This window comes from Oncorhynchus mykiss, chromosome 6 (genome assembly GCF_013265735.2).
Source record: "Oncorhynchus mykiss isolate Arlee chromosome 6, USDA_OmykA_1.1, whole genome shotgun sequence".
Classification (NCBI taxonomy): domain Eukaryota; kingdom Metazoa; phylum Chordata; class Actinopteri; order Salmoniformes; family Salmonidae; genus Oncorhynchus; species Oncorhynchus mykiss.
In genome coordinates this window covers 7,029,080-7,054,037 of record NC_048570.1, presented here as the reverse complement: position 1 = coordinate 7,054,037, position 24,958 = coordinate 7,029,080, and the positions used below count along the sequence as shown (strand labels likewise).

Genomic DNA, 24,958 nt, shown 5'->3' with positions numbered 1-24,958 from the left:
AAACAATCCACACCGTAACAACAATATTGCTTTTTTAATAAATGCTTTTATTAAAGAGTAAAACTTTGCAAACAAAAATGACATCATCAAACATCACTGGCCTGACTTGAGAAGCTCTGCCCGGGGATGGAGCCAGCAACTTAGCTGCTACCGGTCCGGTCCAGGCTACCTGCAGACCTCCTCCCAGACCTCCTTTTCAGAACCTCCCCTTAACAGGAGAGGTGGTGGAAATGATCAGAGTTGCATTCAACTTGAATACAGATGAGAAACTCTGGTCTGTGGAGCCACTGGTCTGAGGGGAGGACTTCTGTTGAAACTATTTCCATTTTTGGGATATTTTCTAGGACTGTAGAGGTGGTAAGCAGAGATGAATTTAACTAGGATACAGATGAGAGTCTCTGTTCTTGGGAGGAGGGTCACTGACCTTCGATGGTTTGTTGCCTGATAAAGAGGATACTTGCTGGCTTGAGGAGACTATAATGTTTTGAGGAGGAAATGTGGCTCGATGACTTAAAGAGGAGGAGGAATTATTGGGCGACACTTTTAATTACCAACGTAACATTAGTGGAACTGTGGCTTCATCGAGTTCCAGCTCTAGGCAGACAGCACGTCAGGAAGGCTGTAAGACATCACAGAGACAGGTAAGTATCTATATATTTACATGTGTGTTGCATGTACACTAAACCCTCACATTTGGATAATGTCACTTTTTAAAGTGATGACATGTATATTAACAGTGTAAAACATGAATAGATGTTTAAACATTCTTTACCTCATCCTAATTTTCTTCCAGATGCTTGGCTTTTTCTTTGTCTTGGATATTCGCTCTGATGTTTCAGCCTCTTCTGGAGCTTCTAGCTGCTGGCTGTCTGGCCCCCCTGATGGTTCTCTGGCCCCTCCTGCTGGTTCTCTGAACTCCCCTCCTGGTTCTCTGCCCATGCCTGTTGCCTCCTTGGCCTTTCCTGGTGGCCATCAGCAGATCCAGTGGGCTCTTGGCTTACTTGTTGGCCATTGGCCCACCCGGGCAACTCCTGACCGTGGTTGTAATCGTGGCTGTGTTGGGTGGTTAGACACCGGGTGTTGATTTGAGCATCAGCCTCCAGATTCATCTGCTCCAGGTAGTTTTCCTTCATCCTCTCCCTCTCCTCCTTCAGTTGTTGATGAGTCTGTTTTTTAAGCAGGGACCGCTCTCTCCACTGCTTATTGAAATCCTCCATCTTCTTCCTTCTCTCCTCAGCCTTCAGCAGCTCCTTCCTCTTCTCCCTCTCTCTCTCTGCCCGGGTCATGGTGGATGTTAGCCTTGTGTGTCCAGGGATGGCTGGGAGGGGAGAAGAAGTAGAGTTCACATTCAACTTAGTGGATCTGGTATCAACTTAAATGTAATGGACACAGGGAATGAAGAATAGAAAACACAATTGGATCTCACTGATTATTTACTCTTTTCAGTTGAGCAAGGCATGGAATTTGTGAATTAAGTGCAATAATCCCCATCCCAAATTGACCTGGCCCTAAGTTGAACATGTGTCCAGAATGGCACCTATTCTTTGTATAGTGCCAGGGCTTATGTGATCGCTTAGGGCCCCATGGCCACTAGTAGCCCCCGGATCCCCCCAAAACACGTTTTTGTGTGTGTGTTTTTAGGAACTCTTTCTGGGTCTCTACTTAGTCTTGAGAGTTAGACTAGTAGATGACACAAGGTACCATTTAAAAACGTGGTTGTTATCAGCAGTATTTTTCTTGTTATGTCAGTCAGTCACTCAATGAGCCATGTCAGCTAACATATTCTTTGGACAGTAGTTTTATATTGAAACAATGATGCGACATGATGACTGGTGTGGAACTTATGTGTGTAGAGGAGACTAAAGAGGATGATGTCATAAGTAGAGGGAAAACAGGTCTTACCTATGTGGACGATCTTATGGCCCTCCTCAGCCTCTCTCTGATACGTTCTCTCTATCTTTCTGAGGTTCCTCTTCTCCCATTTTTTATTCACCCAGCCCACGGCTCTCCTTCGGATACTTTTATCGGGTGGGAGAATGTCCTCCTTGTCATCTTCTTTTTCCTCCTCCTCTAAGTCACCCCTCTTGTACTCAAGGATCTCCCTTCTTTCCTCTTCCACCATCTCCTCTCTTTTTTTTGCCTGTATTATTTTTTCTCTCTCTCTGATTAAAGATAAAAGGCATTTAATGGCTTTCTTTCTCTCCTCCTCTCTCTCTTCCTCTCTCTGCCTCTCCTCCTCTCTTAGTCTCAACATTTCTTTCTGTCTAGCAATTTCAATCTCTCGTTTTTTATCCTGCTCCTCTTGTTGTCTTGCCCTCTCCTGTTTTCTTTCCATCTCCAGCCGTCTTTCCTCCTTCTCCCTCCTGATTTGTTGTCCTCTTTCTATGTGTTCTCGCTCCCCCTTCAACACTTCTAACCTCCTCTCTTTACGCCTATTGAAGACTTCCCGTGCTTTTGCTTTAACATTAACTACTACATGTTTCTTCATGCTTACTTCCTTTCCTCTCTCTTCTCTTTCCCTGTACTCTTCCTCTGCTTCCTTAATCACTTCCTGCTTTTCTTCCATCTCTCTCTCCTGTTCTATCTCCAGTTCATTCTGTCCCTCAATTTCCCCCCCAAAAATTCTGCCCCTCCTTTCTGCTTCCTGCTTCCTCCCTTTCTCTCATAATCATCTTTTCTTTCTCCATCTCTTTCTGTTGCTGATCTTTTAATTCCATCTCTCTCTGATTGTCATTGTCTTTCTCCCTTTCTTTCTCCTTCTCCTTTTGTTTCTGTCTCTCCTCTTGTTGTTGTCGTCTGTGTATCTCTTCTATCTCTCTCTGTCTCTTGTTCTCCCTCTCTCTTCCCTCCTCCATGTCAATTTGCTTCTGTTTCCATATATTTTCTTCTTCTTGATCACTCTCAAACATGATCTTTCTCTCCTCTTGCTGTTGTCGTCTTTCTTTCTCTCCAATCTCTCTCTGTCTCTCTTTCTCTTCGATCGCTCTCTGTCTCTCTTCTTCTCTTTCTTCCTCTTCCATCTCTATTTGCTTCTGTTGACATCTTTCTTCTTCATTCTCTCTTTTGATCTCTCTCTGTCTCTCTTCTTCTCTTTCTTCCTCTTCCATCTCTATTTGCTTCTGTTTAAATAGTTGTTCTTCATTCTCTCTTTCAATCTCTTTCTGTCTCACTTCTCTTTCCATGTTTTTCTGTCTCTTCTCCATTCTCTTTCTTTTGATCTCTCTCTGTCTCTCTTTCTCCCTCTCTCGTTCTTCCTCTTCCATCTCTATTTGCTTCTGTTTACATCTTTCTTCTTCGTGCTCTCTTTCAATCTCTTTCTGTCTCTCTTCTTTTCTTTCGATATGTTTTTGTCTCTTTTCCATTATCTTTCTTTTGATCTCTCTCTGTCTCTTCTCCCTCTCTCGCTCTTCCTCTTCCATCTCTATTTGCTTCTGTTTACATCTTTCTTCTTCGTGCTCTCTTTCAATCTCTCTCTGTCTCTCTTCTTCTCTTTCTTTCTCTTCCATCTCTATTTTCTTCTGTTTACATCTTTCTTCTTCGTGCTCTCTTTCAATCTCTTTCTGTCTCTCTTCTTCTCTTTCGATATGTTTTTGTCTCTTTTCCATTATCTTTCTTTTGATCTCTCTCTGTCTCTCTTTCTCCCTCTCTCGTTCTTCCTCTTCCATCTCTATTTTCTTCTGTTTACATCTTTCTTCTTCATTCTCTCTTTCAATCTCTTTCTGTCTCTCTTCTTCTCTTTCGATATGTTTTTGTCTCTTTTCCATTATCTTTCTTTTGATCTGTCTCTGTCTCTCTTTCTCCCTCTCTCTTTCTTCCTCTTCCATCTCTATGTGCTTCTGTTTGCGTCTCTCCTCTTCTTCTTCTCTCTCCATCTCCTTCTTCTTCTCATCTTCTTCTTGTCTCTGTTTTGGTATTTTCTCCATTCTCTTTCTTTCTACCTCTTTCTGTTTGTTGTGCTCACCCTCCATCTTCTCCTCCATGTCCATTTGGTTCTGTTTCCATTTATATTTGTCTGTTTCCATATTTTCTAATTCTATCTGCTGTTCCTTGATTTTCTTGAAGACTTCCTCCAATTCAGACGTATTTTTGTCATTGATGAGGGCTGTCTCCATCTCCATCTCTCTCTCCACTCTATTTTTCATCTCCTCTTCACTTCGTCTCCAATCATTTTCTCTCTCTCTGTCTCTATCAAATGGTCTCTCTGGTTCAGTCTCGTCTTTCAATCTAATCTCTTCTTTCAGTCTCTCAACCTCTCTCTCTAAGTCTCTCTCTCTCTCTAACCTTTTCGTTGACCAGTTTGACTTTCTCATTCTCTGCAATACGCATGTCTCTTTCTCTTTCAAATATGATTTCCTTCTCAATCTCTTTCAATCTCTCAATCTCTCGTTCTAACGCTTTTATCGTTTCTTCTGCCTGTTCCACTTTCTTCTTCATTTCTTGTTTTTCCAATTCTGCTTTTCTCTCACTTTCCATCTCCCTTTCTCTCTCTCTCTCTTTCCCTCTCTCTTCCTGTTTCAATAGGTTTGTTGTTCCAGGCCAGTCTTGGTCGCTGCTCCTCCATGACTTTCTGCCATAGCCTCAATCTCTCAATCTCTTGCTTCATTTTAAAAGGTTAAATTAGTGATAATCTATTACCAAGACATACTTTCAAAGGATTTGCAGAGAATGATACACAGAAATACAACCTAGAGCTAGGTAATTGAATCAAACACTGGACAACATCAATAGCAGGGTCATGTTGATCAATTCATCTGGACAATTCATTGTCAATTAATGTATTGACATGGTTTGAAAAATTATGAGACATTTTATGGAATCAATTATGTCCACAATGTGTACAAATACAAACACACAACCTTCTTGCCCATTCAGTTAGGGGTTTGAGAAATTCCTGTTACAATTTGTGTGATGTTACAACAATGTTGCCTCTGATGTTTATGCTTGTAGAAATTACTCCTACAAATGATGCTTCACTAATGCAACTATTTACAACCTGCACAGATACAGTTATCAACAACAACAACAGTAATGACGTTAATAAGGAAGTGGATATTCAACCGGCAGAAGAAAGGCATAGGGGTTGAGATAAATGAAGGTTAGGTTCAGGACCTAGGGTTGGGTTAAGGTAAAGGTTAGGTATAGTTTCAGTGAGGTTAAGGTAAGGGTTAAGGAAAGGAATAAAAGTTAACATTGGGTTAGCGTACCGCTGTCTGCCACTATTCATTTTCAGCTGGGTAAATATACACTGCCTTTTAATAATAACAATGACATGTCTTACGTGGGCCAGTTGTAGGTCCACCATCAGTAGATCCAGCAGTTGTTTGAGTCTGTGGATCTCCTGCAGTTTTCTCTGGTACTCCATTGCTTCTGTGGCTCTCTCTGCTCCCTCTGTCTCTCTGCTTCTCTCTGTCTCTCTGCTTCTCTCTGTCTCTCTGCCTCCCTCTGTCTCTCTGCTTCTCTCTCTCTGCCTCCCTCTGTCTCTCTGCTTCTCTCTGTCTCTCTGCTTCTCTCTGTCTTTCTGCATCTCTCTGGCTCTCTGCCTCCCTCTGGCTCTCTGCCTCTCTCTGTCTCTCTGCTTCTCTCTGTCTCTCCGCCTCTCTCTCTCTCTCTGCATCTCTCTCTCTCTCTGCCTCTCTCTGGCTCTCTTCCTCCCTCTGACTCTCTGCCTCCCTCTGGCTCTCTGCCTCCCTCTGGCTCTCTGCCTCCCTCAGTCTCAGGATCTCAGCCTTCCACTCTTTCATGATACCCCTTTCTACTCTTCTTCTCCTCTTTTCGTCTTTTAAAAGGGCTCGGAGATGGTCTGTCTCAGACTCTAATTGTTCAATGATCTTGTCCTTCTCCGTTCCACCATTCCTCTTCTTCTTTTCCTCCTCCCAGAGGCACACTTGAAGTCTTCCCATCTCCTTCTTCTGATTTCGGATCGTTCGATCCTTCCCCCTCAACTCAAGCATGTGGGCTTCCTTCTCTGTACAGGTCTTCTTCTCTTCTCTCGGGAAGTGAACCTCCATCTCTGCCTGCTTGTAGCTGGGAGCAAAGGAATGTCAACACATTATTTAGGAAGTGAACTCAGACAATTTACTACAATATTAAAATAATAATTTAACTTCTGCTCAATTAATAATACTTTAATACTTTAATAATAATCAATTAATACTTTAATAACACAAATCACACAACTGTGACTTACAGTACGTGAATGTGATGAGTTGACTGTCCATGATGGCCAGAGGTGGGTAATGTGTCACTCTGGTCCAGGACGTTACGTACAGCTTGCAGACACTGAGCCTTCCTTCAGCAAGCCGCACATAATGCCCTGTACCAGAGCTAGGTTATGTGATGAATGACTTACAGACTGTTCCACATGATAGGAGGGGGTAAGAAGACAGTCCCAGTAGGAGACGGAGATCGTCCAGAAGAAGAAGAGGTGTCCATCTCGTCAGAGACTTCAGGAAAGGTCTACACGTTTTATTTCTGGAAAATAAAGAGATGCCTTCGTTCAGCAACAATGTGTGTTTCTATGTTTCTGTCACTAGATGGTGCCATTGTACACAACATTTACTCACCAGGTCAGTGAATTCAGAAACAGTCTTCAGAGTTGAGTCCTCAAGCTCTAGCCTACAACCCATCATGCATCAGCACAACTAATATAATAATATCTCATCACAGTACACCTGGATTGTGTTCACAAAGTGTTTCAGGGTAGGAGTGCTGATCTAGGATCAGGTTGCCTCCTGTCCATCAAAACGTATTCAGTTTAATTTAAAAGACCAAACTGATTATTGATCAGCACTCCTTCTATGAGACTTTGTGAATATGAGCCTATGTGAAAGAACCTTTCTGGCATATGCTGGCTAGACAGTACACAGACAATTCAGATAGTCCGACAGACAGACAGAAGAGTAGATACAGATGGAGTGATTGATAGCAACAGAAATAACGAAGCGGATGGTTAATGTATTGTAAACTTTTGTAAATATTTGACTCACCTCAAATCACACGTGTCAAACCTCAGTTTTAGTGTTGAACCGAATAATATCCTCGGCATTAACTTTCTCTGGTCTGGAGCTGTATTGTTGCGTCATTTGGAACGCTTGAGCGTCATAATCCGTTCACCGCGCCTGCTTGATTGACAGCTAGGGGTTCTCCTGCGCATCAGTGTCCAAAAGTCGATAATGTTTAGCTACTCATAATTGATCAAGTCATTAATAACTATTTTCACTTGACTTTTATTTCGTGTATTTTTGCCAAAGGTTATTTGGAATTCTATGTTGTGTGATTTGTCTTTGTATGGGCCTAAAGTTCAATGAAATACAAACAGCAACCATAGCCTACAAACATTTCCCACACAAATACAAATGTGGGTGTTTAGTGAGAATACAAAATAATAACATTACAGCCATAACTGTACAAACAAACATACAATCACAACTCTCTCCCCACTATTTATTGTTTCTGCAGTGAGGATTCACCCCCTTTAGATAATGATGTTGTAATTTATCTACAGAAAAACGTTGTTCTGATCTCAACAAGCAGTAGTAGCAGTTTGCAAATCATAGAGACAGAGGAATGGCTCTTTCACCGATGCAATTCGGTTCCCGAGGTTCAACAAAAAGAACCGTTCAAAAAGAGCCGTTCGTTCGTGAACGACACATCACCACACTGTAGTTCTCCACCATTTCGTATCGTGAGCTGGAGGAGCGTTCGTCCAACTTCTCATCCAAATAAATGGCAGAGGCGCATCATCCATCCGCTGAACTCCCAAGGGACTGGGAGGATAGTTCACGATGCAACAAGCGTTTGGGGAGGACATTCATTGTAACGCAATGACTGTTTTTAAATTATTGAGGGACTCTTGCTCCAGGGGAAATCTCAGCAGCGATGTCTCTGCTGTGCGTCAGAGGTGGGATCTTTTCCTTCTTCACTATGCTTATTATACTGTACATATCGGTCACATTAATGACATTGCACTCAGGAAAGTTGTCTGTAGGCTATTGGGGAGATGCGCATAGCCCGTTGAGTTGTCACGTTCCAGTCCAAACATGACCTGGGATGTGAGAAGGGAGCTATTCTATAACACATGTAGATGACATGTTGTCTTTATATGTAGATTATATTTTGGTTTTATATTTCATATTTGATTGATGATTAGGCCTATGACTTTTGATTCCACTTTGGCAACCTTGCACCATATTGTCCTCTCTTGCTATATCTTAAACTTTATGCCCTTGTGCAGATCTTCTCTCTAAACAATATTCATTATAGTTTGAATGAGTTGAGTAAACTTCACTGTTGTTAGCTTCTCAGTCTGTACTGTACTGTCCCTGGAAGACTCTCCACATAGTTCACCTAGATCCAGTCCACTTTGTACCACTGGTCAACTAATCATCCAAACCTCTGATTAGTGAATCAGGTGTGCTGGTGGTGGAATACATGATATGAACTGGTTAGGGGACAGGTTTGAGAAGGGAAAGACTAAATGGACTTTTCTGACCAACATCCCATTGACAGCCCATCTGGCCAAAACTTAAAAAGGACTCTAACCTTAACCCTAACATTAACCAAACCCTTAAGCCTTAAAGGTAGTCTCATCAGTCATCAGACTGTAGTTTCTCCCTGTATGTCCAGTAAACCTCCTCTCATCATGGGTGTGATTCAGACTGTAGTTTCTCCCTGTGTGTCCAGTAAACCTCCTCTCATCATGGGTGTGATTCAGACTGTAGTTTCTCCCTGTGTGTCCAGTAAACCTCCTCTCATCATGGGTGTGATTCAGACTGTAGTTTCTCCCTGTGTGTCCAGTAAACCTCCTCTCATCATGGGTGGGATTCAGGCTGAAGCTGGAGAGGCCAGTAGCAACCACCCTGACCACTTTATTACTAGTTGGGGCTGGATAGTATCTCTAGAGTTACAGTAAGGCATTTCCATGTAAAATGAATGTCTATTAGGTATTGGTTGTGAAATTGTTAGATATTACTTGTTAGATATTGCTGTACTTTCAGAACTAGAAGCACAAGCATTTCGCTACAGTCGCAATAACATTTGCTAACCATGTGTTGTGAAGAGTAAAATTTGATTTGATTTGAGCACCAACGCATCGTTCATAGGAGCATGTGTAATTGGGTGTCAAATGAAATCTAAGAGTGTATATTTTTGGTAAATGTAATTCTAGATACATTTTTCAACCAGTGAAGGCTTTGATTTCTGGGTCAACAGATGGAAAAGGGATCTTAGAAAACATCACCAGAAAAAGTCTAAAAAGGTCCAATATCCAATATCAGAACTACATAAAAACAGAATCATGTTGACATAAAGACCCCTGACTACTAATATCAACACTTACATTTGGTTTTGGAGAAATCATTAACCTTCTTTAAGTTTCAGAAATATTACCTTGTGCCTTGTAATTCCGTTACCAAAAACCCACATAACTTCAAGATATTTTCACATTTGTCATTGTGAGGAGGGGGATAATGAAAGTTCACAGAAGTAATGGTGGGGCTAACAATTAGTTCTAGTGATTTTTCTGATGTATATTTTTTGGGTGAATTATTAAGTGATTAAAATTCGTAATTCCGTTACCAAAATGCTAGTGGAATTACCAAGAAATCTGTAACCGAATTACTGCAACTGAATTGGCTGATATGGGAAATCATAATAGTCACAAACCACAATTGGGTCACCTGGTACGGTCCTCCTTTCCACTGGCATATTGTTCAGCTCATAACAGTTTTCTTTCTCTTCTCTGGTGGTCAAATCAAGAGTGTTAAAACATTCTGTCTGGACAATCTCTCTCTGCATGCTGAGAGTGTTTGGTGCATGCTGGGAATTGTATGAGTGAGTGTTGTGTAGAGTTACATATCCTGCTTTTTCTTTTACATTTATTTTTCTTGGTGGTGTCTTTTTTCTCTTCCTATGCATCATTGAGGTTATCAGTATTTTTATTTAGTTGTTGTGGTAGAATTAAGTACATTGTTTTTCGTGTTGAAATTGGCTTTGGCGGGGGTGGCGACCCACATGGGGATGCCGTCCCTGTCACTTCAGCACGGCTTCAGGTGTGTTACTGAAGCTACTGTCACTGTGGAGGAGATTCTGGTCGCCGTAGGAGAGAAGTTGTGGGATATGTAGAATGGTTGTTGCTTATGATCGTATGGTTGAGCATGGCGTACTTCTTAAAGAAGAGAGTCTTGTAGATCGTATGGTTGAGCATGGCGTACTTCTTAAAGAAGAGTGTCTTGTAGATCGTATGGTTGAGCATGGCATACTTCTTAAAGAAGAGTGTTTGTAGATCGTATGGTTGAGCATGGCGTACTTCTTAAAGAAGAGAGTCTTGTAGATCGTATGGTTGAGCATGGCGTACTTCTTAAAGAAGAGTGTCTTGTAGATCGTATGGTTGAGCATGGCGTACTTCTTAAAGAAGAGTGTCTTGTAGATCGTATGGTTGAGCATGGCATACTTCTTAAAGAAGAGTGTTGTAGATCGTATGGTTGAGCATGGTGTACTTCTTAAAGAAGAGAGTCTTGTAGATCGTATGGTTGAGCATGGCGTACTTCTTAACCTTTCTGGTCTCCCCATCCCGGATCCGGGATCGTGAATACAGACTCAAGCTCATTACCATAACGCAACGTTAACTATTCATGAAAATCGCAAATGAAATGAAATAAATATGCTAGCTCTCAAGCTTAGCCTTTTGTTAACAACACTGTCATCTCAGATTTTCAAAATATGCTTCTCAACCATTGCAAAACAAGCATTTGTGTAACAGTATTGATGCCTAACGTAGCATTTAGCATTAGCATTCAGCTGGCAACATTTACACAAAAAAACAGAAAAGCATTCAAATAAAATCATTTACCTTTGAAGAACTTCAGATGTTTTCAATGAGGAGACTCTCAGATAGCAAATGTTCAGTTTTTCCTGAAAGATTATTTGTTTAGGACAAATCGCTCCGTTTTCTGCGTCACGTTTAGCTATGAAAAAACCCCTGTATCCAGGATTGTGTAAATCTATCAGCAAGCTCATTAGCATAACACAACGTTAACTATTCATGAAAATCGCAAATGAAATGAAATAAATATGCCATCTCTCAAGCTTAGCCTTTTGTAAACAACACTGTCATCTCAGATTTTCAAAATATGCTTCTCAACCATAGGAAAACAATCATTTGTGTAAAGCTAGTAGCTAGCTAGCGTTAGCATTTAGCGTTAGCATTTAGCGTTAGCATTTAGCGTTAGCATTAGCGTTAGCATCCAGCACGCAACATTTCAACAAAAACATAAAAGCCTTCAAATAAAATCATTTACCTTTGAAGAACTTCTGATGTTTTCAATGAGGATACTCTCAGTTAGATAGCAGATGCTCAGTTTTTCCAAAAAGATTCTTTGTGTATTAGAAATAGCTCCGTTTTATACATCACATTTGGCTACCAAAAAAAATCAGAAAATTCAGTCCTCAAAACGCGAACTTTTTTCCAAATTAACTCCATAATATCGACTGAAAACATGGCAAACGTTGTTTAGAATCAATCATCAAGGTGTTTTTCACATATCTCTTCATTGATACATCGTTCTTGGACACATGGTTTCTCCCCTATATCAAATGGAAAGGTACGAGCAGCTGGCAATTGCGCACCGAATTCCACGCAGGACACCAGGCGGACACTTGGAAAATGTAGTCTCTTATGGTCAATCTTCCAATGATATGCCTACAAATACGTCACAATGCTGCTAAGACCTTGGGCGAACGACAGAAAGTGTAGGCTCATTCCTTGCGCAATCACAGCCATATAAGGAGACAATGGAAAACAGAGCTTCAGAAATTCTGCTAATTCCTGGTTGATGCATCATCTTGGTTTCGCCTGTAGAATGAGTTCTGGGGCACTTACAGACAAAATCTTTGCAGATTCTGAAACTGAAAGAATATGCATAGTCGAGCATCTTTTCGTGACAAAATATCGCGCTTAAAACGGGAACGTTTTTTATCCAAAAATGAAATAGCGCCCCTAGAGATCTAACAGGTTAAAGAAGAGTGTCTTGTAGATCGTATGGTTGAGCATGGTGTACTTCTTAAAGAAGAGAGTCTTGTAGATCGTATGGTTGAGCATGGTGTACTTCTTAAAGAAGAGAGTCTTGTAGATCGTATGGTTGAGCATGGCGTACTTCTTAAAGGAATGTTTATTCAAGTTACGCCGCTTTTCTCTCCGTCAACAAGGGTAACGATTTCGAATGTACCGCCGTTTATACCCAATGAGCTGTTGGAGCGCGAGTTATTGCGGTTTGGGAAGTTCTCAAGTTCAATTAAGATTGTCCAGTTGGGTTTCAATCACCCGGCATTGAAACAGGTTAGGTCGTTTCAAACACCCGGAGTTGAAACAGGTTAGGTCGTTTCATCACCCGGCGTTGAAACAGGTTAGGTCGTTTCATCACCCGGCGTTGAAACAGGTTAGGTCATTTCATCACCCGGCGTTGAAACAGGTTAGGTCGTTTCATCACCCGGCGTTGAAACAGGTTAGGTCGTTTCAAACACCCGGCGTTGAAACAGGTTAGGTCGTTTCAAACACCCGGCGTTGAAACAGGTTAGGTCGTTTCAAACACCTGGCGTTGAAACAGGTTAGGTCGTTTCATCACCCGGCGTTGAAACAGGTTAGGTCGTTTCAAACACCCGGCGTTGAAACAGGTTAGGTCGTTTCAAACACCCGGAGTTAAAACAGGTTAGGTCGTTTCAAACACCCGGCGTTGAAACAGGTTAGGTCGTTTCAAACACCCGGCGTTGAAACAGGTTAGGTCGTTTCATCACCCGGCGTTGAAACAGGTTAGGTCGTTTCAAACACCCGGTGTTGAAACAGGTTAGGTCGTTTCATCACCCGGCGTTGAAACAGGTTAGGTCGTTTCAAACACCCGGAGTTGAAACAGGTTAGGTCGTTTCAAACACCCGGCGTTGAAACAGGTTAGGTCGTTTCAAACACCCGGCGTTGAAACAGGTTAGGTCGTTTCATCACCCGGCGTTGAAACAGGTTAGGTCGTTTCAAACACCTGGCGTTGAAACAGGTTAGGTCGTTTCATCACCCGGCGTTGAAACAGGTTAGGTCGTTTCAAACACCCGGCGTTGAAACAGGTTAGGTCGTTTCAAACACCCGGAGTTAAAACAGGTTAGGTCGTTTCAAACACCCGGCGTTGAAACAGGTTAGGTCGTTTCAAACACCCGGCGTTGAAACAGGTTAGGTCGTTTCATCACCCGGCGTTGAAACAGGTTAGGTCGTTTCAAACACCCGGCGTTGAAACAGGTTAGGTCGTTTCATCACCCGGCGTTGAAACAGGTTAGGTCGTTTCAAACACCCGGAGTTGAAACAGGTTAGGTCGTTTCAAACACCCGGAGTTGAAACAGGTTAGGTTGTTTCAAACACCCGGAGTTGAAACAGGTTAGGTCGTTTCGGCGACAGGTGTTTATGTTTTTGGACTCACCGGAGCAGACTTTGGAGTTATCGTTTAAGTCAAGTATGACAATAGACTGTATATGGCTTATGCTAGTACGGGTAGTCAACTGTGTTTTGAGTGTGGTGATGTTGGCCATAAGCGACATGCTTGCCCGAAAAGGGAGAAGGCAGAGGGAGGGGCGCAGGTGGTCCTCGTAAGGACTGGGCCCACTGATGTAGGGAGAGATGGGCCGACAGCGGTAGAACAGCCACAAGCACCTGTTGCTGAGGAACAAGTTGTCCGTGTTGAGGGCACGGAGTTGCAACTTGTACCAGAGGAGAATGTTATGCAGCAGAAAAATATTGTTGTAGAAGGTAAGGATGGATCTGAACAGCCATTTCCTCAGACTGGTGAGGAGGTGCCCAGTACGAGTGCTGGGGTACAGGAGGGGGTTCATGTGGAGCTAATCTCCCAGGTAGTGTAGGAGATGCCTGGTACGAGTGATGGGGTTCAGGTGGGGCTAGTCTCCCAGGTAGTGGAGGAGAAGCCTGGTACAGGTGATGGGGTTCAGGTGGGGCTAGTCTCCCAGGTAGTGGAGGAGATGCCTGGTACGAGTGATGGGGTTCAGGAGGGGGTTCATGTGGAGCTAATCTCCCAGGTAGTGTAGGAGATGCCTGGTACGAGTGATGGGGTTCAGGTGGGGCTAGTCTCCCAGGTAGTGAAGAAGATGCCTGGTACGAGTGATGGGGTGCAAGTGGGGGGTGTTGAGAGGGATGTGGTAGAAGGGATTCAGGGGTCTGTGGCCTCAGTTGAGGAGGATCAGGAGAAGGATATGGATATCTTCCACAAGGACTATGCAACAGCCCAGCTACATTCATGAGGATGATGTTGAGCATTTTCTGGGATCAAAATTATTCTAGCCTTCTATACTACCTGGACGATGTGCTGATTTTTGCCCCGACTGAAAAACTTGGATTGCAACACTTGGAGTCAGTTTATGAGCGTCTCAAGGCCCATCATCTGAAATTGTCTCCAATGAAATGCCATTTCATGAAGAGGTCAGTGCGGTTCTTGGGCATGTCATCAGTGAAGGAGGTGTGGCCACAGACCCAGAAAAAGTGAAGGCTGTTGCAGGGATGACAGAGAAGGCTCTCATGGAGGATAAAACGGACTTGCCCTCCCAGGGCAAGATTATGTCCTTTCTTGGAATGATAGGCTATTACCAGCATTTCATTGAGGGGTGCTCCACCATCGCTAAGCCGCTGCATGGGCTGACAACTGGGACGAAGGCACCACGCCATGGGAAAAGCAAGAGGAAAAGAGGAATACATAGGAAACTCACAGCAGCAGACTGGACTGGTGAGTGCAAACAGGCCTTTAGTCAGTTGAAACAAGCTCTCCTCAATCAGGTCACGCTAGCCCACCCTGATTTTAGTAGAACTTTCTTGCTGTCTGTAGACGCATCTAGTAATGGATTAGGTGCTGTCCTCTCCCAGGTGCCAGAGGATGGGTCTGCAGCCAGACCCGTAGCATTTGCTAGCAAATCATTTACTTATGCACAGTCAAAGTATCCTACCCATAGGTTAGAGTTTTTTGCTTTACGCTGAGCCATCTGTGAAAAGTTTAGTCATTGGCTAAGGGGCAAGCCTTTTACTGTATGGACAGACAACAACCCATTAACGTACATCCTGTCCTAGCCCAAATTGGATGCCTGTGAACAGAGATGGGTTGCTAAACTCGCTCCATTCGAGTTTGACATCAAGTACATCCCCGGTCCCAAAAATGTAATTGCTGATGCACTCAGTAGACAGCCATTTGTGCAGCCGAGCGCTCTCCACCGCATCACAAGGGTTCCATACAAGGCCTTGCTGGAAGAAGGTGCAGGAGTACTTGCTGAGAAGGTGCAAGATGTGTTCCGCTGGTCGAACCACCCATTCGACCTCGAAAGCTGCTCACCGTCAATTGAGGCAGATGTCTGTGAAATTGTCATGGACTGCCAAACTACCTCCTATCCTTCTCCCGGTTCTCTGTCAAAGGAAGCGGTGTCAGCAGTCCTGAGGTCGCAAGAGGAGGCTGGTCTACAGAACTGTGCTCTGCTACTGCCTCAGCTCCCTCAGTCACTGGTGCCATCTGAGATGTCAGATGTGAGAGTGCTATCCCGTGATGACCTGATATCAAAGCAGCGCCAGGATGACGCTCACGCCAGAGTTGTCTTCTACGTGGACACTGGCCGTAGACCTTCTAGGAGGGAATGTGGCCATGAACCACTTGAGGCTCTGCGGATTCTGAAGACCTGGGAGAAGCTCACTCTGAAAATGGGTGTACTATATCACGTTACCAAACGTTTTCTGTCAAAGAAGAAGACGTACCAGTATGTAGTACCCACCTCAATGAGGGCGACAGTTTTGAAGGGTGTCCACAATGAAGCCGGTCATCAGGGGCAACAGCGGACGTTGTACTTGACGAGACAGAGGTTCTTCTGGCATGGTCTGGAGTCGGATGTGAGAGAGTATGTCAAGACCTGCAAGTGGTGTGTGTTCAGTAAGGCCCCCGAGCCAGAGGCCAGAGCTCCACTGGAGAACATCATCACGACTGATCCCCTCGAGTTGGTGTGTGTGGACTTCTGATCTGCGGAAGACTCCAACAACAAGTCCTTGGATGTTCTGGTCGTCACTGATCATATTACTAAGATGGCCCATGCCTTCTTGTGTCCGAACCAATCAGCTAAAGCGGTGGCCCTTCAGCTGTGGAACAACATCTTCTGTGTGTATGGTTTACCTCGTCATATCCACTCTGACCAAGGGGAAAACTTTGAAAGTAAATTGATTGCTGAGTTGTTGAGTGCTGCAGGAGTCCAGAAGTCCACACACCTCCCTACCAGCCGATGGGAAATGGGGGAGTCGAAAGGTTCAGTAGAACGCTGGGGAACATGATCAGGGCTTTACCTACGAGAGCGAAGCACAGGTGGCCCCAGAAGCTGAAGTCGTTGACCTTCGCCTACAACTGTACAGTCCATGAAACCATGGGCCACGCCCCTTTCCAGTTGATGTTTGGGAGAACCCCACGTCTGCCTGTGGACATGATGTTTGGTACTGTGCTGCAAGACTCAGAGGTTGTAGACTATGACGAGTACATCAAGTCCCTGACGAGAGACCTGAGGGAGGCCATGGAGACGGTACAGGTGTCGACAACCAAACAGCTGAAGAGGCATGCAGGCCTCTACAACAGGGAGATCAGAGGAGCTCCAGTGGAGGTTGGTGATCGGGCGCGGCTGGCGAATAAAGGTGAACGTGGAAAGAGGAATCTGGCGGATCGTTGGGAGAACAACCTCTATATTGTTACGGAGAAGAATAGTGACATCCACAGAACATCCATCAGAACTCACCACAGGGGGCCACTGGTGGCACAAGCATGTCAAAGCTAACCTTTGGAGAAGAAATGTCCGAACCCTCTGAAGAAGAAAGGCATTCTGAAGATGCCTCTGGTAGCACAAGCTCCAGCAACAGTCACAGAACCCTTGACCTTGACTATCCACCGACTGTGGACAGTGACCCACCAGTGGGGGTTGTAGGTGAACAGGTTAAACGTAATGATAACTCTGTTAGGTCTGTCAGGTCAGGGGCTGGTCGGGTTAGGAAACACCCAGTAAGACTCATGGAGACTATGCAGACACAGAGGGTTTTTCATACAGAATTCATTAGAATACCTTTCTGGGATGTGCTTTGGTATATGATTGCTGTATATAAGTGGGTTAGCTAGCATGCACCGATGTAATGGTCACATAAGCCCACTGCTAACACAGTTGTTTTCATGCTACAGATTTTACCATTGACAGCCATCAACATCATTAGGCCCTTCACAACTAACCTGCTGTTTCCTATTGAACAACAGATAATAATGCTCAACTGGGACCACTGGCTGGGGTGATTTATTAGGACAAAACACAACGCAAGGAGAGAACGATTAACATCTGTTACACTAACAACAGTGTAGTTAACTCAACTCATTCAAACTATCATGACTATTGTTTAGAGAGAAGATCATAGAAGATCAGGCATAAAGTTTAAGATATAGCAAGAGAGGACAATATGGTGCAAGGTAGCCAAAGTGGAATCAAAAGTCATAGGCCTAATCATCAATCAAATATGAAATATAAAACCAAAATATAATCTACATATAAATGTAGTAGAGTTGAAAAGGTTATTCCATCAAACTTCTAATGATTAGAATAGTACACAAGGCAGAACAGAACAGCCAGGTTGGGGGTCAGTGGCCCAAGCCCGCGAACAGGAATATTCCAAGTTCAGACAGAAGGGGGGGAGTCAGATCGTTATGATCGCCAGGAAATTTACTTTTGGTGTCTATTTTTAATTGTTGCGCTACTGGTGCTGCCTGTTGATGTTAGGTAGGGAACTACAGTAGCTGAATGATGTTAACATCATCTTAAATGTATTTTATTTCATCTGAGTGCTTGCGTCACATACTAACACCCTGGTACAACCCGTAGCTCCCGTTCTCCTCAGTCTGAGTAAAACACTGAGAGAAAGGTATGTGTTGCAGATTACTCCTTTGTAGAAGTCCATAACGTGAAATAAATAAAACATCCCGATGTTAATGCTGTAGATATTGTTATAAGGGAGTGTGAGACTATTGAAACATGTAACTTTCAGAGTTTTATTGTTATTAAGATAGTTTACAGAGTGCTAAAAGTGCTGCTGTTGCTAGCTAGCATGCCTTTCTGTGATGCAGACGGTTAGCTGCCCACTGGTGCTGGCTTTGCATTATGGGAGATGTAGTTTTGTCCGGTCTGAATGGGATAGAGGCGATTTCACGTTGTAACTTGTTTGTGTTGCAGTGTTTTTGTACATGAGTTGTTGTATTTTGGTACTGTCAACACTGAAAGCACCTAGCAATGTATTGGGGATGTGAGACAGGATATGTGTTTTACCTTTCTTCATGCTCGAAAGGGGTATAATGAAAGAGTGGAAGGCTGAGTCAGAGAGCCAGAGGGAGGCAGAGTGCCACAGAGGGAGGCAGAGTGCCACAGAGGGAGGCAGAGTGCCACAGAGGGAGTCAGAGTGCCACAGAGGGAGTCAGAGTGCCACAGAGGGAGTCAGAGTGCCACAGAGGGAGTCAGAGTGCCAGAGAGGGAGTCAGAGTGCCAGAGAGAAGCAGAGCGAGCCACAGAAGCAATGGAGCACCAGAGAAAACTGCAGGAGATCCACAGACTCAAACAACTGCTGGATCTACTGATGGTGGACCTACAACTGGCCCACATAAGACATGTCATTGTTATTATTAAAAGGCAGTGTATATTTACCCAGCTGAAAATGAATAGTGGCAGACAGCGGTACGCTAACCCAATGTTAACTTTTATTCCTTTCCTTAACCCTTACCTTAACCTCACTGAAACTATACCTAACCTTTACCTTAACCCAACTCTAGGTCCTGAACCTAACCTTCATTTATCTCAACCCCTATGCCTTTCTTCTGCCGGTTGAATATCCACTTCCTTATTAACGTCATTACTGTTGTTGTTGTTGTTGTTGATAACTGTATCTGTGCAGGTTGTAAATAGTTGCATTAGTGAAGCATCATCTGTAGGAGTAATTTCTACAAGCATAAACATCAGAGGCAACATTGTTGTAACATCACACAAATTGTAACAGGAATTTCTCAAACCCCTAACTGAATGGGCAAGAAGGTTGTGTGTTTGTATTTGTACACATTGTGGACATAATTGATTCCGTAAAATGTCTCATATTTGCATTGGGAATTTCATTTAGCTTCAATCAGAGAGAGAGAGAAGATAATAGAGGCAACGAAAAGAGAGGAGATGGCAGAAGAGGAAAGAAGGGAGATCCTTGAGAAGAGGGGTGAGTTAGAGAACACTGAAGAGGAGGAGGAGAAGGACGATGACAAGGAGGACATCCTCCCACCTGATAAAAGTATCTGAAGGAGAGCCGTGGGCTGGGTAAATAAGAAGTGGGAGAAGAGGAACCTCAGAAAGATAGAGAACCTGTCAGAGAGAAGCTGAGGAGGGCTATAAGATCGTCCACATAGGTAAGACCTGTTTTCCCTCTGCTTATGACATCATCCTCTGTAGTCTCCTCTACACACATACGTTCCACACCAGTCATCATGTTGCATCATTGTTTCAATATAAAACTACTGTCCAAAATGGTCAAGCTGATCTGGTATCAACTTAAATGTAATGTACACAGGGAATTTAGAATGGAAAACTGGATCTCAATGACCCTGGTCTAAAGTAGTGCATCATAGCCTTTTGAGGCCCTAAGAAACATTTTGTTCAGGTTTTTGACTACATTTCCTCCCAAACTAATTTACTTCAATTCTACACATTTTCCCATGGGGTGGAGAGAAGAATTAGCAGTTTTTAACCTAATTTCCTTCAATTCTACACATTTTGCCATGGGGTGGAGAGAAAATGTTGGCAGTTTGAATCTAACACCGAAACGCGTCCGCATGCGCCATCGTGCGCATATTGATTTTGTCCACCCACACCAAACGCAATCACGACACGCAGGTCGAAAACTATTAAACATTTTTGGCAAATTAGCTAGCTAACTTGCAGTTGCTAGCTAATTTGTCCAGGGATATAAACGTAGAGTTGTTATTTTACCTGAAATGGTCCTCTTCTCTGAAAATGAATCCCTATGTAATGGTCAACTGAATCGTTTCTTCTTTGGACTTTATATGGCGATTGGCGTCTAACTTTCATAATAAGGTGTATTACCACAACCGACCGACTTCAGTTCATCTTTCAATCACCCACGTGGGTATAACCAATGAGGAGATGGGAGAGGCAGGACTTGCATCGCGTTCGCCGTCACAAATAGAAGCAACTTCTATTTTCGTGCTTGGAAACGCACATGCGAACAGTGTGGATGCAATGACTGAATAACATGTATGTGTACATTTATTTTGCAATGCTCGCGCACGCATTGTGTCCGGTTTGGGTAGCGTGTCATTTTACACATTTTGCCATGACGCTAAGATGCTATCTGAATGAGAGTGACTAACAAGATCAATGGAAGCCCATTGCAGGTCAAGGCCCCTGGGCACGTGCCCTGCGTGCCTTGTGTGCCTAGTCTGTAATTCCACCCCAAAAGTTTTTTTGGGGGGGGGTCAGGGGGCCCCAAGTTGCCATGAAGCCCTAAGCTATCGCATATGCCTAGGGCCGGCCCTGACACTATACAAAGAATAGGTGCCATTTGGGACTCATGTTAAACTTTGGGTCAGATCAATTCTGGAAGGGGCTTATTGCACTTTATTGACAAATTCCATGCCTTGCTCAACTGTAAAAGAAGGGGGGGGGGAGTAAAGAATCATTGAGATCCAACTGGGTTCTCTATTCCTAATTCCCTGTGTCCATTACATTTAAGTTGACACCAGATCCACTAAGTTGAATGTGAACTCTACTTTTTCTCCTCTCCCAGTCATCCCTGGACCCATAAGGCTAACCATGACCCAGGCAGAGAGAGAGAGGAAGGAGCTCCTGAAGACTGAGGAGAGAAGGAATAAGATGGAGGATTGCAGTGGAGAGAGCAGTCCCTGCTTAATAAACGGACTCATCAGAAACTTAAAGAGGAGAGGGAGAGGATGAAGGAACAGTACCTAAATAAACAAGCAAGAGATTTAAGATGGGGTAAAGAATGTATTTATGTTTTACACTGTTATATATATGTTATATAGCATTCCTGCTGTCTGTTGAGAGCTGGAACTCGACCAAGCCACAGTACCACTGAGGACCACTTCTCTACTCAATCTTTACTAATGATTTACCTTCAGTAATGAACAAAGCAAGAGTGGTCATGTATGCTGATGATTCTGCAATGTATAGTGCAGCATCAGAATGTAATGAGCTAACAAATGTACTGAGCAGTGTCCGGTTATATGGTCAATCCCTGGTCCTATCACACTTAGAGTACTGTCCGGTTATATGGTCAATCCCTGGTCCTATCACACTTAGAGTACTGTCCAGTTATATGGTCAATCCCTGGTCCTATCACACTTAGAGTACTGTCCAGTTATATGGTCAATCCCTGGTCCTATCACACTTAGAGTACTGTCCAGTTATATGGTCAATCCCTGGTCCTATCACACTTAGAGTACTGTCCAGTTATATGGTCAATCCCTGGTCCCATCACACTTAGAGTACTGTCTGGTTCTATGGTCATCTGCAGCAAAGAAAGATGTAAAAAAAAAGTTCAAAATGGCTCAAAACAGGGCTGGTAGATTAGCTCTTCATTGCTCTAAACAGGGCTGGTAGATCAGCTCTTCATTGCTCTAACCAGGGCTGGTAGATTAGCTCTTCATTGCTCTAACCAGGGCTGGTAGATTAGCTCTTCATTGTTCTAACCAGGGCTGGTAGATTAGCTCTTCATTGCTCTAAACAGGGCTGGTAGATTAGCTCTTCATTGCTCTAACCAGGGCTGGTAGATTAGCTCTTCATTGCTCTAACCAGGGCTGGTAGATTAGCTCTTCATTGCTCTAACCAGGGCTGGTAGATTAGCTCTAAACAGGGCTGGTAGATTAGCTCTTCATTGCTCTAACCAGGGCTGGTAGATTCACTCTTCATTGCTCTAACCAGGGCTGGTAGATTAGCTCGTAATTGCTCTAACCAGGGCTGTTAGATTAGCTCTTCATTGCTCTAACCAGGGCTGGTAGATTAGCTCTAAACAGGGCTGGTAGATTAGCTCTTCATTGCTCTAACCAGGGCTGGTAGATTAGCTCTAAACAGGGCTGGTAGATTAGCTCTTCATTGCTCTAACCAGGGCTGGTAGATTAGCTCTAAACAGGGCTGGTAGATTAGCTCTTCATTGCTCTAACCAGGGCTGGTAGATTCACTCTTCATTGCTCTAACCAGGGCTGGTAGATTAGCTCGTAATTGCTCTAAACAGGGCTGTCAGATTAGCTCTTCATTGCTCTAAACAGGGCTGGTAGATTAGCTCTTCATTGCTCTAACCAGGGCTGGTAGATTCACTCTCCATTGCTCTAACCAGGGCTGGTAGATTAGCTCTTCATTGCTCTAAACAGGGCTGGTAGATTAGCTCTTCATTGCTCTAAACAGGGCTGGTAGATTAGCTCTTCATTGCTCTAAACCGGGCTGGTAGATTAGCTCTTCATTGCTCTAAACAGGGCTGGTAGATTAGCTTTTCATTGCTCTAAACAGGGCTGGTAGATTAGCTCTTCATTGCTCTAAACAGGGCTGGTAGATTAGCTCTTTGCTCTAAACAGGGCTGGTAGATTAGCTCTTCATTGCTCTAAACAGGGCTGGTAGATTAGCTCTTCATTGCTCTAAACAGGGCTGGTAGATTAGCTCTTCATTGCTCTAAACAGGGCTGGTAGATTAGCTCTTCATTGCTCTAAACAGGGCTGGTAGATTAGCTCTTCATTGCTCTAAACAGGGCTGGTACATTAGCTCTCCATTGCTCTAACCAGGGCTGGTAGATTAGCTCTTCATTGCTCTAACCAGGGCTGGTAGATTCGCTCTTCATTGCTCTAACCAGGGCTGGTAGATTAGCTCGTCATTACCTCTAAACAGGGCTGGTAGATTAGCTCTTCATTGCTCTAACCAGGGCTGGTAGATTAGCTCTTCATTGCTCTAACCAGGGCTGGTAGATTAGCTCTTCATTGCTCTAAACAGGGCTGGTAGATTAGCTCTTCATTGTTCTAAACAGGGTTGGTAGATTAGCTCTTCATTGCAGGAACCAGGGCTGGTAGATTAGCTCTTCATTGCAGGAACCAGGGCTTGTAGATTAGCTCTTCATTGCTCTAACCAGGGCTGGTAGATTAGCTATTCATTACTCTAACCAGGGCTGGTAGATTAGCTCTTCATTGCTCTAACCAGGGCTGGTAGATTAGCTCTTCATTGCAGGAACCAGGGCTTGTAGATTAGCTCTTCATTGCTCTAACCAGGGCTGGTAGATTAGCTCTTCATTGCTCTAACCAGGGCTGGTAGATTAGCTCTTCATTGCTCTAACCAGGGCTGGTAGATTAGCTCTTCATTGCTCTAACCAGGGCTGGTAGATTAGTTCTTCATTGCTCTAACCAGGGCTGGTAGATTAGCTCTTCATTGCTCTAACCAGGGCTGGTAGATTAGCTCTTCATTGCTCTAAACAGGGCTGGTAGATTAGCTCTTCATTGTTCTAAACAGGGTTGGTAGATTAGCTCTTCATTGCAGGAACCAGGGCTGGTAGATTAGCTCTTCATTGCTCTAACCAGGGCTTGTAGATTAGCTCTTCATTGCTCTAACCAGGGCTGGTAGATTAGCTATTCATTACTCTAACCAGGGCTGGTAGATTAGCCCTTCATTGCTCTAACCAGGGCTGGTAGATTAGCTCTTCATTGCAGGAACCAGGGCTTGTAGATTAGCTCTTCATTGCTCTAACCAGGGCTGGTAGATTAGCTCTTCATTGCTCTAACCAGGGCTGGTAGATTAGCTCTTCATTGCTCTAACCAGGGCTGGTAGATTAGCTCTTCATTGCTCTGATCAGGGCTGGTAGATTAGCTCTTCATTGCTCCAACCGTATGAATATTATCCAAATGCATCAGAATCTCTCATGGCCTCACGTTGAAAACAAATTACTATCCAGTCTTCTGATTATTTTAGAAATGTTATATATATTTTTCATTACGTATTTTTTTAGGCCAGTTAGTATATACTAGCAACACACATAACCACCAAACCAGACAGGCAAATTCAGGGCAGCTAAAACAACCCAAGCCAAGGACAAATCGCCTTAAATCAACAGTTTTATAAAGAGCCATAGCTGAATGGAACTGTTTACCAATCCATATTTCTCAGGCAAAAAGTAAACACCCCTTCAAGATGAAAATAAAATAACATCTAATGCAATAGACCCTATGACTGGACAGGAAATAGAAAGCATCAACTGAATGTTACATGTGTTTCCTGTCAGGTGTTTTAATTGTCTGTACTGTCTACTTGTTGAATGTTTGAAGTCTTGATTTGTGAATGTTTGTAATGTCTTGTTAATTGGTGTTGGACCCCAGGAAGATCAGCTGGAGTTACGGCGTTACCTAATGGGGATCCTAATAAAAATGACAAAGGACATGTTATATTGCAGAGGAGTCAACTATACACATCTATTTTAGACCATAGACCTTGTTCCACCCTATAAAAGTATCTGAAGGAGAGCTGTGGCCTGGGTGACTAAGAAGTGGGAGAAGAGGAACCTCAAAAAGACAGAGAGAACATATCAGAGAGAGGCTGAGGAGGGCTATAAGATCATCAACAAAGGTAGGTCCTGTTTTCTCTCAGTTCATAACGTTTAATGACTCCAACCTAAGTGTATGTAAACTTGCGACTTCGACTGTATGTCCAGTCCTTTCTAGTGTGGCGGCAAATGAGTTGAACAGGAGAAGAGGATGAGGTTGGTGGTGGAGGAAGAGCAGTGGGGGTGGTGGGTAGAACAGCTGCAGTGACGTTGATTGGTTGATCTGGCTCATCACTTGTTGACTAAAAGAAAGAAAGATTTAGACATTTGTTGGACATTGCCATAGTT

General features: G+C 43.6%; 1 protein-coding gene across 1 annotated transcript; it reads right to left on the bottom strand.

Moving 5' to 3' along the window:
- Positions 1 to 325: 325 nt before the first annotated feature.
- LOC118964824 (trichohyalin-like) lies at positions 326 to 2,608 on the bottom strand. The gene is made up of 3 exons (XM_036979311.1): positions 1,903 to 2,608; positions 773 to 1,318; positions 326 to 619 (listed from the first exon to the last, which is right to left on the bottom strand). Exons 1-2 carry the CDS (start codon positions 2,564 to 2,566, stop codon positions 855 to 857), a joined length of 1,128 nt encoding a protein of 375 aa, XP_036835206.1. The 5' UTR covers positions 2,567 to 2,608; the 3' UTR covers positions 326 to 619; positions 773 to 854.
- Between the last annotated feature and the right edge of the window lie 22,350 nt (positions 2,609 to 24,958).